The following is a 17197-nucleotide window of genomic DNA, read 5'->3' as shown; positions in this document are numbered from 1 at the left end:
GGAAGAGTAGGAAATGGTTGAAGTGGTTACCAGGAACAGCAGTGAAAATATGTGGGCCTCATACATATTTAATCCAATGCACTATATTTGGTAGTGACGAGGATAGGTTTGTCCAAATTGAGAATATCTTGCCTACCAATACCCAAGATGATGACAGTTGGGGGGAATCAGTTCTTTCCAATGAATCAGACAGTTTGGTCATCCACAGCCAGTCTTACCAGAAGTCAGTCCTGATGGAAGTCAGAATTAAAAGAACACTCAGAGTCAGACAAATGTACAGACTGAAGGTGGTGAGTGTTCACATGTAGGTCAATAAAAGCCTGGGAGAAACAAGATTCCCCTCCAGGCTCAATGCAGAATGTGTACAACTCATACAGGTGCTCAAATTCCTGATTAAAAAAGACGACATCCACTTTGGAATCGGAAGTCAGTGGATAAGTTCAATCTCTAAAATTGGAACAAGGACCAAAAGTACAATGGAATGAAGTCTAACACTAAAGCTAATATGATGCATGTTTATTTGATGTCATTCACACTGTGTATACATGTCATGTGCAACTGCTTTTGTCATTTTACTTTTGATTAAGAGGGGGTGAGTATAATGGCGTCATCTTGTGTCATGCTAAACAATGCTGATTGCAACAAACGAGTGATCACGAGTCAATTCGAGCAGCTGATGTGAAATGTCCCAAAGTGTCTGTCAATGCTGAGGTTGTCACTTATCATTGAGACCCAGACCAAACATCTGCCAAATCATGCCTGAATGAGCTTCTTTTAAATGTCAGGTGAGGCCAACGAGTTCTTGAATGGCTTTGTCCAATCTTAAGATGCTCTATGAGATGACAACTCTGTATTAAAAATGGGACGTGGCATCATAATAAGTTTATTTTCACACTCCATCACAGCTTGAAATCAGAGCTTGGAATTACTTAGAAATCTGTTCTTGTGTATGGCAGCTTTGGCTGCTGGGTAGCTATCATTTATTGGAACGCAGCTGTGCTGCTGATGCTGTGCTCCTCTACCAGTACACCGGTACTCATTTCGCCAACATCAGAAGGATGGAAGGCCGAGTCGATCCCACCTGGTGTTAACTCAGCAGCCAATAGGGCTCAAACTCAGGACCCTAGGATCCCAAGCCAGCCACCTTAACCACAAAGCCAACACCAGGCTTTACTTAAAATGAAAGCTGTTCAGTGTTAAAATTCATTTTCAAGCAACTTTTAAGTTCTCAGAATGTTTTCAGAGTGATTAAGGGTCCGTACTTGCCTTTGAGCTGTCTGTAAGTGATATTCTTTGCGATAAAATAGTATGATTAAAATCGTAGAGCCGACTATTATATCCCAAGCATCACAACAAAAATACCTGTATGGATAAAACAATTCTGTAAATTATTATTATATGACACTTTGAACAACAGGTGTCTATTTTGAAGCACTAATAAAACCTGTGTAACTCCTTAAAATGTTAGCATTGACAATTATTAAAACAAAGCAAGAAGTAAAATAAAACAATCACCGCAGTCCACATGATGAGACTTGTGTGAAGTTGAACTTTATTGGCCATGGTCTTTACCCTCTATTCCGGTGTCATTTTGAATGAGGGGATTGTTATTGTCTGTGGAAAAGATTGCAAAGGGAATCGAAACGTGGAGGTGATTGAATGATGTGTGAATATTGAAATACATATTGACGGTATCTTGCCAGTTGTCATCGGAGGCAAATAGTGCCAGGAAAATGTAGAGAGACAACATCAGTGTTATTCATTTTCAGAAGACAACTCAAGAAAAGTCCACCGACTTACCAGAGTTACAAAACATAGGAAGTGCTTTTCAAAGTACTTCGATGATGGTTCTGGAACGCCAGTCTCATTGCTAGAAAAGGAACATCGTGGACACGCACTACCCAGACAAATCTCTTGACATCTAAAACGTGCATATGAATCACATCCACTATCATTTGAAAACAAGAGCTTTTGAAGGGTAATAAAAGTTTTTGTCTTTTTCTTGCATGAGTTAATAAACATCTTGGAATGTATGATGGCTAAAACAGATCCAAGCATACCACATTGGCAGCAAGGAATGGGTCCTCTCAAGGAACAATTCAGCAGAAATAGTATGACTTATAAAGGCTAAAGTAGTGAGGACTATAATTTATTGCCTGGATGGAGGTGCAACAGACAATTTTTAGTGGTGTTGTGTGCTAGGTATGGCCAAATGCAATTCCTCACTTCACGGATCTGTGCGCGGACTTTCTCGATGGCACGGACCCAACGTTCACGTGGAGAAACAACCTCACCTTTCCTTAACCTGCAGTCGGGGACAAGTTGAATTGAGGGTCAGGGTCAAAAGCATTTTGGCTGAAGTGAAAATAAAAAACAGAAAAATTTCAAGAAAAATTGATGCGAGTTTAAATTTTTTCAAAATGATGCACAATACAGACTAAAAGCCCAAAGACCAAAATTGCTCAACAAAGTACAAAGTCTTTCATAAATATGTGAATAAAGCTGAAATAACACAAACGTTTCAGCACAAAGTGAAATAAACAACATGAATGTGATATATAGGAAGAAGTAGAAAAGAGTGTGAGGGTAAACTTGCAAAATGATGATGATAATCGTTAGTTCATCATTGTTATGTCCTGATTTTTTAGGGCTTCAACTCAAAAACAATCACACAATTACGGACCCTTTCCAACCCCTGCACAGCCACGCATGATCATAAAGTTACTCTTCCTTAATGCCTTCTGTTAATTTTCTATTATTTGTCTATTTATTTCCCTCTCGTTGGTAGAACTTTGTTTCATTTGCTTGAAACTCTTAAAAAATGACCACCCACCATGAAATGGTTGTCATATTTAACACCAGCAAATACAACTCATCGCTTCGCTGATGGGAATATTAAGGAGGGGGAGAGAAAGAGGGAGGGATAGAGGAGGGAGAGCAGGATGGGGAAGAGAGGGTTTAGTGGGGAGGGAAGGGGGTATTCTGGACATGCATTTGATAGGGGGACTTGAGGAAAAGCCGGGGGGGGGGGGTGTAAAAAAATACTTTAAAAAAAAGGCTTTCATGTGTCCAATTCACAAATTCTTTGACACCCCTTCCGTTCTTCGACCTCCAGAGACTTGTATGGTCGGGAGGGGGTTTGGGAGAAGGGAAAGCAGTGCAAGGGTGGGCGGAGGCTGCACGGGTGTGGGGGAAGCATGACTGGGAGGGGGGCAGCGTGATGGGTGAGGCAGCGTGATGGGAGAGGTGGTGTGATGGGGGAGGCGGCGTGACAGGGGAGGCGGCATGACGGGGGAGGCGGCATGATGAGGTAGGCGGCATGATGAGGGGGAAAGCGTGATGAAGAGAGCAATTCGATGGAGGGGGTGGCGTGATGGAGGGGGCAGCATGAGAGGGGGCGGGCAGTGTGAGGGGAGGCGAAGAAGGCAGTCCAAGGGGAGGGGAAGAAGGCAGCATGAGGGGAGGGGAAGATGACAGCGTGAGGGGAGGGGAAGATGACAGCATGAGGGGAGGGGAAGATGGCAGCATGAGGGGAGGGGATGGCAGCATGAGGGGAGCGAATGGTAGCATGATAGGAGGGGAAGGGAAAGCAGCATAAGGGGAATGAAGACAGCGTAAGAGCAAGGGAAGGAAGTGTGAGGGGAGGGTAGGCAGCGTACCAGAGCAATAAAATGCGCTCAAACAGCAACATTATTTTTTAAACCCCCGTGTTCCAAGTAAAACTGGGCAGCAGCATTTAAAAATTTAAACTCATATTATCTACCTGGCGAAGGCCTACCTGCATGCATGCCCCAACCAATACGCAATCCTCCAACTTGCTCGCATGGAGGCATGCAAAAACCCCACCATGTCCGACCTTCATGTTTGCTCTCTACGCACCTCTTCATTTTAAGCCACTGCCGACTATTAATATATTGCAGAAACTATTAGTGCATTTATATTAATATTTTGTCATGAAAGCAGATCGCACAAAACAGGCAAAAGAAAAACTGCATATGTAATTACTGAAAAAAAGGACCCCTGTCGACAATCATCATGGATTGTAAAAGCAAGTTAGAGAGCACGACATTGCACAAAATGAAGTTACACTTTCTGCACATTCCGTACTCTTTCCTTCACGAAATATAATCATCTGAGGGGTAGAAAAAAATTAAGCGTAATGATAATTTTTATTCTGTTTGTGTTTTTTTTTAGCAATTACGCAAAAATTGTTATTTCCATTAGCGAAGCGACGGGTCTTACTTCTAGTGGTTTTGAAACGAACAACCAAGCAGTTTGGTGAGTGCTTGCCAAGTGATTTAAAGAACTCAAGCAAGCTCTCCAACAGAATGCCTGGCTTGGCAAGTGATTACCATTTGCCGATCATACAAACCCGTGCACCGGAAAAGCCGAGGCAATGCCCGAATTGGACAAATCAACACATTTTTAGCAGTCACAATTTCCGATAAGCTCAAGTCTGGAGCTTAAATTTTGTAATACAGAGTATTTTAAGACATTCTCAGGGTTATGGTAAGTGTGGGAATGAAATAAAGCCACGAACGCTGGTGTCTCCGGGAGTTTATAAGCATTGCAATGTACTCAGCGATTCATAGCTGATGATGATCAGATATTTGATATTATGAGAGAGGAAAGTGAAAAAAAGAACGTCATCGTTAAGAAATCATTGCGGCTTGCTCCAAGTCAAGGCATAGTGAACAGGCCAAAAATCATGGCGGCTTCAGACCCCAGCAGGGTAACCCACGATACACCGTAAAAAATGCCAGATCATTCCGAGCCGTGATAAACTGTTCCATGCCATGAGCTGTGACGGTTAGTCGAAGCCATGCCTGACCATTCCATCCATCGATCCATTGGGACTATACTCTGTGCAGAGCATTGGTGCTGCTTAAGCAATCTCCTTGGATAGTGGGCACAATCCTGGACAGGTCACCACTCCAACACAGGCTACCAGCATGCTGGCACTCATTTTGCCAACCTCAGAAGGATGAAAGGCAGAGCCAACCCCACCTGGTATTAATTCAACAGCCAGGGGGATTTCAACTCAGGATCCTAGGACCCCACGTCCAACCACCCTAACCATTAAGCCAACACCAGGCATAGACCATTCCGAACTGCCACGACCTGTTCCGTGCGATGTGCATGACAAACCGTCTGAACCGTACCATGTCGAGCCAAGTCATGCCATGTGCCAGACTGTGCCATGACATGACGGACAGTTCCGAGCTGTGCTGAGTCATGCTGTGCCATTACGGACTGTTCCAGACTGTGCCGAGCCATATCATGACATGACGTGACGTGTGAGGGGTGCTGGATTATGCCATCCCACGACATGACGTGACGTGTGCCAGATCGTACCGTACAGTGACGTGACATGCAGTTCCAAGACGGGCCGAGCAGTGACATGACGTGCTGTAGAATACAGCTCACAAGCTTGTGCATTTACTTTTGTTTTATCACGCAAAGTATGATGATTTTGAAAAGATATTTATTATCAATGACAATGGAATTTCAAATTACTCAGTAAAATTACTCACCCAGATATTTTTACATAATTAATTACTGTATATATAATTACTCATCTGTATATATTTTAATTGCTCACTGTCACCCTAACAAATAAAAATTACTAACATATCACATCTCACATTATAGTTGTGTAAACAACTGGGATGGTCATGCATTTAATCCAAATTCAGATGCATTTAGTGAAAGTTTTGGACGGCATAAATTCACCTTTCCTGAGTGGAAACAAAATGACGAATGGTGTCGACACTGAAATTGCGTGTGATCAATTTTAGTGACGAATGCGACGTCACTTTTGGGAACATGAGGTCACTTCCTCCGTGAGAGAGAAATATATATGTATGTATATATATATATATATATATATATATATATATATATATATATATATATATATATATATATATATATATATATATATATATATATATATATATATATATATATATATATATATATATATATATATATATATATATATATACACCTACACTAATAAATGTCAGTGTGTGTGTGTGTGTGTGTGTGTGTGTGTGTGTGTGTGTGTGTGTGTGTGTGTGTGTGTGTGTGTGTGTGTGTGTGTGTGTGTGTGTGTGTGTGTGTGTGTGTGTGTGTGTGTGTGTGTGTGTGTGTGTGTGTGTGTGCTCCATAACTCCAAAATCATGAAACCTACCACCTTGAAACTTTGCATGCACACGAAGGGAAGTCCAAGGAAGTGCATGAGTGAAAAATTGGGTGTTTGGGTTAAATAAAACACACCTTTTGAAGATAATTAACGGCCTTATTTCATTATACCCTTCATCAGGCACATTATTGTCTGTCTCTGTCTCTGTCTCTGTCTCTGTCTCTGTCTCTGTCTCTGTCTCTGTCTCTGTCTCTGTCTCTGTCTCTGTCTCTGTCTCTGTCTCTGTCTCTGTCTCTCTCTCTCTCTCTCTCTCTCTCTCTCTCTCTCTCTCTCTCTCTCTCTCTCTCTCTCTCTCTCTCGGCATATCCTGGGTTACCTCAATGGGGCATGAAGCTGGGGCATAAAGCCACCATGTTTTCTGGCCTGCTCAACTTTGCTTTGACTTGGAACTGGCCGCAACGATTTCTTCACGATAAACTTTTTTTTTTCACTCTCGTCACTCATATTATCGAAACCGATGAATCGCTGGCTACATTGCAATGCTTATAAACGCTTGGAGATGCCAGCATTCATGGCTTTATTTCATTTCTGCCCATGTCATAAACTTGAGAATCTCTTAAATTAAGCCAAATTACAAAATTTAAGCTCCAGAATCAAACTGCCAGCAGTTCTGCCTGCTAAAAAAAAAAGTGTTCATTTGTCCAATTCGGACATCGCTTGGGAATTTCTGGGTGCATGGGTTTTCGACAGCAATTGGTAATCACTTGGCAAGCCAGGTGTTCTGTGGGAGTGCTTTCTTGAGTGCTAAAGTCACTCACCGAGCACCCTACAGTCGATAGCAGTACAGTTTGTGTCCCGATCTGGATGTACAGTCGGCAGTTGCTATACAAGGTAGAGCTGCATATACAGCACACACAGACGTGGTACGTAAGTGTAGATTTGGATCTGTACGGACTCTCTGTGGGTGTATGGATATGCCATGCCTGTTACAGGTACTGTGGTGGCAAAGTTTCATCCCGTATCTTATGGAGGTTTGATGAGGTTTTCCTTTGTCTTTGTGACTGTTTCTAAAGCAATTGGTTATCGGGTATGCTTTCCAAAGGTTACATGGTTTCTCTTTGTGATTTTCAAAGCAAAATATATTTGATAACACCCGATTTTACAGCAGCATTGGTCAGAGAACGGATCCACTTCTATGATGCGCACTGTATAAACTTGCTGGACAACAAAGGCAGTCAAATACAGTTGATGATTATGCCGACAATAGAAACACAGTTGGAATGAAATATGGGCCATCAGAAGAAAATATTTTAAGAAATACATTAGTTGCACTGATTTTTGTAAAAAAAATTCCTTAAGGCGCTGTCGCACCTTGACGTTTTAGCCAGCAATGGCAACGTATAAAAATGTATGTAAAACGTTGGCGTACGCTGAAGTTTTGAGTTTTTCTTTTTTAAGTTTTGGTCGTATTCATAACGTGTTGGTCGTATGCATAACATATTAGTAACGGGCACAGAACGTTTCGTTGTGTTATAGATAACTTATACCAATGAATGCTTAGCCTGTTGTCAGCGTTCACAACCTATGCCCAATGATAGTTTAACTTAGGCATAGCGCGCTGCACGTATCGCTGACGAACTCATGGCATTCTCTGTTAAAAACCTGCCGCACGCTGATTTAAATCATAACCGCCTGAAAATTGGAAGTGTCAACATCGCAGTCACACCTTGACGATTTAGCCAGCGTATGCCGACCTATGGAAAATGTGTCTAAAACGCTGGCACACGTCGAATTCGGTATGGGTAAGTTGTGTATACGTTAGGAGTACGCTGAAAAACAATGAAGTACGTTGTCATATTCCGTGGTACGTCTAGTATGTCGTGAAATTTCAAGCATGCTGAAAAATTTACGACGTACTCGACGTATGGCTCAAAAGTTCCGCATTCACCGGCATAAGTTCTCGGCACGCTCCGCGATCGTTGACACACATCGACACACGTTACTTGTAAGTTATTCATAAGTCGAAACACGTCGAGGTAATGTTTAGCATACCCGAAACTTAATTTTGAACCTATGAGTAACGTGCTTTCAACCTATGAGTAGCGTGCTTTGAACCTATGTGTAACGTATCTCAAACGCACATTGTCGTATGTTTGATTTTATTGACATCTTCCGGACGACCACAGAACTTACTGAACGTGTTTCTAACTTACATCTACCGTACAATGGCGATTTGGCAACGTTTAGGGGAATTGGTAAATACCAATGGGCTTCACAAGAGGAACCCGTCAGTGTTCCAGACTCCATGTTGAGTAGATGTCTATGTCAGTAGTATCAGTATTAGTAGTATTAGGTGAGCGTGTCAGTAGTAGTAGTAGTAGTAGTATTGGTAGTAGTAGTAGGTCCATTTCAGTAGTAGTAGTAGTAGTATTGGTAGTAGTAGTAGGTCCATTTCAGTAGTAGTAGGTGAGCGTGATGGGGAGGGTGTGGGTGATGATGGATCCTCGTTGTGTCCACGGATAGGAGACTACTTTGCACCATTGTTCAATGTTCTTTTCGGCTAAATTTTTTTTCTCATTCCCACGATAAACTATTTTTTTTGTTTCAGTTTTTAAAGTATTCTAAACGACTTGGACAAATGCATAATGTACTAGTAATGAAGACAGAACGCTTCGATAACTTATAGATAAGTTATACCAACTTAATGATTAGCGTGTTTTAGGCATCCACAACCAATGCCTAACGATAGTCTAACGTATGCATAGCGTGGCAGCGTATGGTCGACGATTATGTGAGGTTTTCTAGTCATAGGCTGCAACTTCACTTTTAATAAATGCCTGTCACTCGCCTATTGTTTTTGGACGCTGGTGCTCGGCAATTGAAATCGTTTTCATTGAACGAGTTAAATCGCTTCCACAGCACTGCAGTCAGGGCACCAACAGCAGCAGGCTCAGCGCCAGCTTCATGCCAGGCTCAAGCAGATCCCAGTAGAAGATGTACTGCTTGGTTATCCTTGGACCCACTCTGGCTAGCAGCTCGTCGAACATCGCTGGGGGCATTCGCAGGAAGTTGATGAAGGATGCATGGTCCACGTTCCAGAGTTCCACCATGAGCTGGTCATATATGCCGCAATGGCGTCGCCTACCGATCCATGGGTGACCCAGTTCCTTCTCCTCCATTCACGTCTTCTTCTCCCGGCTCTATTGGCACGCAACTGGTGCAGTCAACTCGATGAGGTCATGTTGATGTTCGAGGACAGGTCGGTATTGTCATTTCAGCCTTGCCGTATCCTCCATCTCTCGGAATGACATGGACATGTACTCACCACGAAGTCTAAAAAAAAAGATGGGTTCCTCCTGCGAAGCCCCTTTTTAGAAATAAATTCCGCTAATCGCTGCCAATACGCCATTATACGGTATCTGCAAGTTAGAAACGCGTTCAGCAAGTTCTGTGGTTGTCCTGAAGACGTCAAATACGTCTACATACGTATTTGTGTGTAGGACATGCTTTACAAATAATTCCCAAGCATGTTACTCATCAGTTATAAATAAGTCACGGGTACCTTAAACACTACTTTGACGTGTTTCGACGTATGAGGAACTTTCAAGTAACGTGTTGCGAAGTGTGAACAACGTTCGTGTAGCGTGCTTACAAAATGTTACTCATAGGTTAGAAATAAGTTTCGGGTACGCTAAACATTACCTCGACGTGTTTCGACTTATGAGTAACTTACAAGTAACGTGTGTCGACGTGTGTCAACGATCGCATAACGTGCCTACAACTTATGGCCAGCGTAGCGGAACGTGAGTCATACGCCGGCATACGTCGTCAAATTTCAAGCATGAAAAAATTTGAGGACAACCCAAAAGTACAACGTTTAAAGCCAGCGTATTACGACGTATGGCAGTGTTTTTCAGCGTGCTCTTAACGTATACAAAACGTACCCATAACGTATTCGACGTGTACCAGCGTTTTAGACAAATTTTTCATAAATCGGCATACGCTGGCTAAATCGTCAAGGTGTGACAGCGGCTTTAAGAAGAATGATTTGACAGGGGTGACACAAAGAGAGGCATCAATAAAATGGTGATGAGAACAACAGGTTTATCAGAGTCAAATAACTAAAGATTTGGAAAGTTTTATAATCAGAGAGATAGCAGCAAAGGCTGATTTAAATGTGTTAATTTTAAAAGGTAAAGTGCTAAGGTAAATAAATTATCCAATGACGAATTGAAGTGATTGTTTTTCTTTGAATGAGAGGATTCTCTGGTTAATTGAAGAAAATCTCAGACATTGAGCATATAAGATCGCTCATTTTATAATATGGTCATCACTGGACTACCAAAAAAAAACAACCCAACAACCACATCTGGCTTTGTTATTATGTCTGAGTATCCTGCAGGCAAGGCGTTTCCTCAAGGACTTCAATGTCTTGGGGATATTGAAGATCCTTTGATTATGGATTCCTGACAATAATTAGTATTTTGGCCCAAGCTTTTTTTTTTCTAAAAACAGTGGGGGGAGGGGGGTGGGTGGGTACTGTAATCGGCTCCATCTGTCTCTGTCTGTCTGTCTGTCTGTCTGTCCATCACGCTGTCTCCTCCTGAATGGGTTGTGCAGAAATTCACCAAACTTGGTAGTTGTGATCACCACATGGCAAGATGTGAGAGCACCATCAATTTGGCCCTTCCCCCTGGAGCACTTAGGTGGGGACAAAGAGTTAAATATCAAAAAAATATTATGGGCACATTTTAAAACATTTTTTTTAATGAAACATTGTATATACAATCAACATTGGGGGACACATGAAATATGTAACTATTTTCTTCAGTTTGACCACAGGTCCATGCACCAGGGGATGGGGATTTAGGGTCACAGGGGTCAAAACAGAAGATTAAAAAAAAAACTTTTATTTTGGCATTTCTTAACTGTTTAGTTAAAATATCGAATCCAACTTATCTGTCAAGCATTGGGAAACTTGCAAAGAGTATGAATGAAGATGTGTGATAAAAGAATTTGTTGCAAAAGAACAGTTTTAGCTGGGAAGAATAAAGAACTACCATATTTCCACTGTATAAACCGCTGCCATGTATTAACTGCACACGTTTTTCACCCTCAAGAAAACAAAAAAAAAACTTTTCTGATGTATTAACCGCACCCATGTTTTTCACCCTCATAATAAATGAATATATTGATCATTTTATCTTCTCATTGAGATTTAAATACGTTTGTACATTAACTCTGTAGTGAACAAAGTGACAGGGGTATTAACATGCTTACGTCCATGTCCGCCTAATTTTGTCTTCCAGTCTTGTTCTTATTTTCAAGAAGTTGAAAAGAGAGAGGAGAGGATACCAATCAGTTCTTATTTTTCTTTCTTATTAATTAATATTGTGTAGAAGATTTTTTTGTTCTGAGAAAAAGGAAGAAAAGGGATTCATATTACTACCATATATATTTATTGTGGAATTGTGGCCCTGAAAAGGGCCGTTTGGGTTTGATGAAGCTTTTCAACTAAACACGAGAAAATCCTCATCAATGCTTTCCTCGTTGAAGACGGCATGTAACTCCTTATCCGCATCAGGGAAGAGCAGGTCCCCGTCGCTGTCCACATCACTGTCACTGTCATTTGCAGCCTCCTCTTCTCAAATGATGTCCTCTGTGCCGTCCATATTGTTGGAGATGCAGAGGTTCTGAAATGCTAGCTTGATGATGTCCGAAGGTATCTCCTCCCACACCTTGACGGTCCAGAACATCGACCTTTCTCATCCTCCCACTCTTGGTCTAGGTCTTCTCCACACTCATTATTCAGTCGGTCAAGCAGCGACGTAACCCGTCCTTGAACAGCTTGTTGATGGACACATCGAGGGGCGGCAGGAGGGATGTCATCCCACTTGGGATGCGACAAGATCGGTATTGGTCCAACGGAGCAGTGCTTTGGTGCCATCGGTCTTGTGACAAATGAACGTATCCAGGCCTAGCCATGCTCCATCATCAGGAGAGACCACCATCCGGCCTACTACTCCTGACCATGCACACCCAGTCACCTGGACCAGTATCTAGTCTATCCATCCCTTCTGCTGTGCATGAACAATGATGCCAGCTGGAAACTTGTCTTTGGGCATTGTCTTCGTCTTCAACACGACAAACGTGGGAAGCTTTCCACCATCTGCAGTGCAGGCGAGCATGACAGTGAACCGGTCCTTCTCATGACCAGTAGTGTTGATAGTCACATCGCATGCAAGCTTATTTGAGGTGTGTGCCCCATTAATTATTAGCCTTGTAGCAGTCCTTTCCCTTCAGAGACCAGATAGCATCCATTCACTTGAACGTTACCGGTGTGTGTTCCCTCTAACGGAGGCGGGTCAAAAAGTGGTGAAGCTGAGATTGGGTTTCAAAGTTTGGTGCATGGCTTAACATGAAGACACTGGCTGTTGTTTTTCTTGTTTGCTATATTTGGAATATTAATAAAGTTATGATACACTCGATCTGAAAGTGTCCTTGCCAAAGACTCCAGCTATTGTGAATAATTCTTCTTTTGGTGTGAGACCAGATGTTCTTCTTGTATTGTGTTTATGGTGTTTACAGAGCCGCACGGCTCTAAATACGTCACACAATTCAAATCCAGGTGTCTCCGGTTGTAAATTTTATTTAATTTCTCCAACCTGCCGAGTCCAACAATGACTCCAACCTGCCAATTCCCCAAAAATTGCCGATATCAGCCTGGCACAATTGTGTGTGTGTGTGTGTGTGTGTGTGTGTGTGTGTGTGTGTTGCTCAGAAAGCATAACATATTCTCTCTGCTGACTCCCCTCCACCCACCCCTCTCTCTCTCTCGTTCTCTCTTTCTCCCATCCTTTTTCTACTCCCTTCCACTACAGTGCAACACCCTCCTCCCACACCTCTCTCTCACTCTCTCTCTCCTCTCCCCTCTCTTGTTGTCTATCTCTGTATCTGGATATATCCAGATGGTGGTTATGTCTGGACGGTGTTTGTCTCTGGACGTGTCTGAGCAGTGTTTGTCTCCGGCCAGCTTGGCTCAGGATACGTCCGGGCAGAGTTTGTCTCCGGACGCGTCTGGGCAGTTTTTGTCTCCGGAAGCATCTGGGCAGTGTTTGTCTCCAGAACGCATCCAGACGGTGTTTGCTCCAGACTCATCCGGGTGGTGTTTGTCTCCAGACACGCCTGAGCAGTGTTTGTCTCTGGACGCATCCGGGTGGTGTTTTGTTTCTCACTTCACTGTTATTCTATGCAGAACCATTTTGATGAAATGGTATGAATCGTAATTAACGCTCCACCATACGTCTGCTTTCTCTTTCTCTCACCTCACACTGTCTTCCCTTCCATCACCCCTCCTCGATCCCCCACCCCTCCTCGCTCCCCCACCCCTCCTTGCTCCTCCACTCCTCCTCGCTCCCCCACCCCTCCTCGCTCCCCCACCCCTCCTCGCTCCCCACCCCTCCTCGCTCCTCCACTCCTCCTCGCTCATCCACCCCTCCTCGCTCCCCCACCCCTCCTCGCTCCCCCACTCCTCCTTGCTCCTCCACTCCTCCTCGCTCATCCACCCCTGCTCTTCACTCTTCCCGCTCTCTCTCCCCCACCCATATCCCTCTTCCCCCCCATTTTTTCTCCCTTCCCCCTTAAGTACTCCCATCAGAGAAGCGACGGGTGGTATTTGCTTGTTTGGAATATAATTGAAATTCAGCATTGATCGTTTTTAAGACTGATTTTTTTCTATGCCCATTTAACCGTAACCGCAACCCTAACTTTTACCTTTTTTGCCGATAGAAAAGTGCGGATTATGCACCAGAAAATGCGGTAGTCTTGCTCATCAAGGCTCGTGTTGATCTTCATCAGTGTAAAGCTAGAGGAATGCATGAAATAAACAAGATGTTGATTGAGGGATGCTAAACACAATAGGAAGTAAGGAGAAGCTGACATTTCGAATGATAACCACTCTTCTTTTGCACTGATGCAGAGTTAGTTTCCAAAACATCAGCTTCTCCTTGCTTCCTATGGTGGTTAGCATACCACAATCAAGCTCCGGTTGATTTCATCCTTTGTTTTAGGTGGTCAGCCTCTTTCGTGTTATTATTATTACCTCCACCACCGAAGGTGGATGGAGATTAAGTTTTCACCCCTTTGTCTGTTTGTCTGTCTGTGAGTAGGATCTCTGAAAACGTTTTGGACAGATTCGGAGGAAATTTGGTGGACAGGTTTAGTGTTTGACGAGGAAGAATTGATTAGATTTTGGTGAAGATCCGAATGCAGATCAGGATACGAGAATTTAATTTTTTTTTTTTTTTAAGTGATTCTTCACCATAAAGAGATTGAGTCAAAAACGATATATAGCATGATACTGCATCTCAAAAAGTTGTGGACGAGTGATAACAAAACTTGGTGGATGAGTTGGTTAGGTGACGAGAACAACCCGATTCAATTTTGGTTCAGGTGCGAATCCAGATCTCGATGTAAACTGTTCACCCTGGCGGAGGTACGTGCTCTACCGAGCGCCGTTCTATTGTGATCTTGTTATGCATGTAAAAGTGTGATTGATGTTCATTTATATTGATGGTTGAACTGAATTGGCCTGTTTGGTGCTGACAGTTATCTGAGTATATACCGCACCTCATGATGCATTATTCAAGAATCACATATGCCTCATAATGTGTTGACTTGTCAATTGATTTAAATATCATAGTATATATTACAAAGGGAATAAACTGTCTCCCAATATCCTCGCCTTGTAGAGGATTTGGGTCAAAGCTCAACAATGCAGCTTCAATGACTGAAGAAAAACTTTTCCGTAAATTATACTGTCTGAACAGATGAGCCTAAAATGTTCACATTTTTGCAGAGATGCTGTCACTGACAAAGAATATTAATTGCTGAGAAAACATATCATCATCATCATCATCATCATCATCATCCTCATGCACCAAGCCTTATGCCGTGTTGGTGCAGCCGAAGCAGTTACAACCCTGGTCGGGTCACCACTCCGACTGGAAGTCAGGGCATGAATTTGTGATTTGTTCATGGTGCCAGCAATAGCTCGCCTACTCTTTGCGAATGACACCATGGGATCTGCAACATCTACCACCTTATGCTGGCAGACAGGATGCCCAGTTTAATGTCCATCCAAGGGATGGCACACACATTGATGAGAGACTGCCTGTGAAACACCAGCATAACAGTTTATAGCTGGGTCGGGATTCAAACCCAGGCTAGTCAGCTGAGAAAGCCAGACTGGTTAGCTTAGAGGTGTGTTTACATTCCTCTCGGCCATCCTGCCAGCAAGAAAAAACTATCTACAATATGAAATTGATGGAATAATTTCAATATGATTGTTGGTTTCTAAAAGCCCACTTGAGAAATTCAAAACGTGAGAAACAAGAAAAACAGCAATCAGAGATTGCAGACCCTCGTCATGACTTGTTTTATGCAGAGTTTGTGTAGTTTTGTTTGGTGTTTGTGTACTGGAGGGTAACGTAATTAATAATAGACATTAACTTGAACTGCCATGGTATAACTGCTGGCAGTGATAACTGGGTACCAAGATGTCCTGCTTTGATGCAACTCCACTCTGATCGAACACCTGACGTTTATTACTATTCAATTGAATTGAGAATGGGATTAAAATAAATTAAATTCAAATCAACTGGAAGATCAAATAGATACAGTACTGCAATGGAGCAATCAGAAGGAACCCGAACAAGCAAAAAACAAAGATGAAGTCATCAGGAGGAACCTGGACAGGATTCGCATTTCAGCTGCTACTCCTCTACTCTCAAACCCATCCAGACACAGCCAAGTGAGCCATATTAAAAAAAAAAAACATCGGACCACCTGTCCTGAAGCTCACCTGGATCAGGAGCAACAGTCACTCAAACTACCCACAGACCACAGTACACCCTGAATTTTTTAAATGCCGTGAACAAACTTTGGTACATCAAGAGTGATGAAGGTTGTGGTCAAGTTAAATCAAAATCATTTGTGTGGTTTTGGAGAAGAAAGCAAATACCTATTTTGGGGGTCAAACCACACCCCCCCACCAATAGACCCCCCTCTAATGACCACAGATTCTGATGTGGTCGATAAACTTTTTGTTGATCTTGGGTGATGATGGTTGTGGTCAAGTTTCATCGAAATTGTGTGTGTGGTTTTGGAGAAGAGAACAAATACAACAGGACCCCGACATTTGTGGGGGATACAATATGGGAAAATCTCGCGAATGTTAAAACCGCGAATGTGAGGACATTGTTTCAATGAGAAATGGAGGGATAGGTTCTGGGGATTTCCCGACCCGTGAAAAATCTACGAAGGTCAGGGAAAATCTCGTGAAAATGCATGAAAATGCTGTGGAAATAGACGAAAATCCGTGAGTGTCGGGGTGAAATCCATGAGTGTCGGCGTAAAATCCACGAGTGTCGGGGTAAAATCTGCGAGTGTTTTGTCATTGTTACAATGGACACAATGGGGATAACGTTATCGGTTCACGACAGTTCCTGGTTCATGTGTGAAATTTGTCAGGATTGAAAGACATATTCCAAGTGTTTGACCAGTTTGTGATTTCGTCCAGGTCTACAGAGAGTGAAGAGGCTGCTGCCTGCCAATCAGAGGGTTGAGAGATGGTATGACAGAGGGTGGAGTCATCAGCAAAGAGATAAAGAGGATTTTCCAGGGAATCTGAGAGATGATTGATGAAAAACAGTAAAAGCATCAGGCTGAGCACGACACTGGCTTGAGGAACTCCAGCCTGGACAGGAAGAGGAGATGAGAGAATTCCATGAAGAACCACGCGTTGACTGCAACAGGAGAGGAAGTCCACGAGCCATGAGTGGACAGATGAAAATAAAGTTTCATTAAAGTTGTGTTTGATTCAAGCAATAATGACTGTAATATTTACAGACTGACTCACTCACTCACCTACGGACACTGCACGATTGCATAACCTCACCTGACTAAAGTCCAGGTGAGCTAAAAATCTAAAAGAACCCAGATAAAAAATTAAATAATTCTGGCTGCTAGACCATGTGTCTGATCAGGTTG

General features: G+C 42.8%; 1 protein-coding gene across 2 annotated transcripts in view; it reads right to left on the bottom strand.

Annotated features, from left to right (window-relative positions):
• LOC147016015 (protein unc-13 homolog B-like) overlaps nucleotides 1-17197 on the bottom strand; it is a 1009527-nt gene that overhangs the window by 429669 nt on the left and 562661 nt on the right. For both annotated transcript variants that reach the window (XM_085848698.1, XM_085848699.1), the window contains one exon: nucleotides 2227-2305. In XM_085848698.1, coding sequence (XP_085704824.1) covers nucleotides 2227-2305 — 79 coding nt within the window. The remainder of the gene's footprint in view (nucleotides 1-2226; nucleotides 2306-17197) is intronic.

Source organism: Eptatretus burgeri, chromosome 12 (genome assembly GCF_056783735.1).
Source record: "Eptatretus burgeri isolate ZD-2024b chromosome 12, Ebu_testis_v1, whole genome shotgun sequence".
Taxonomy (NCBI): domain Eukaryota; kingdom Metazoa; phylum Chordata; class Myxini; order Myxiniformes; family Myxinidae; genus Eptatretus; species Eptatretus burgeri.
Note: the sequence above shows the minus strand (reverse complement) of the source record. Positions and strands in the feature narration are given on the sequence as shown.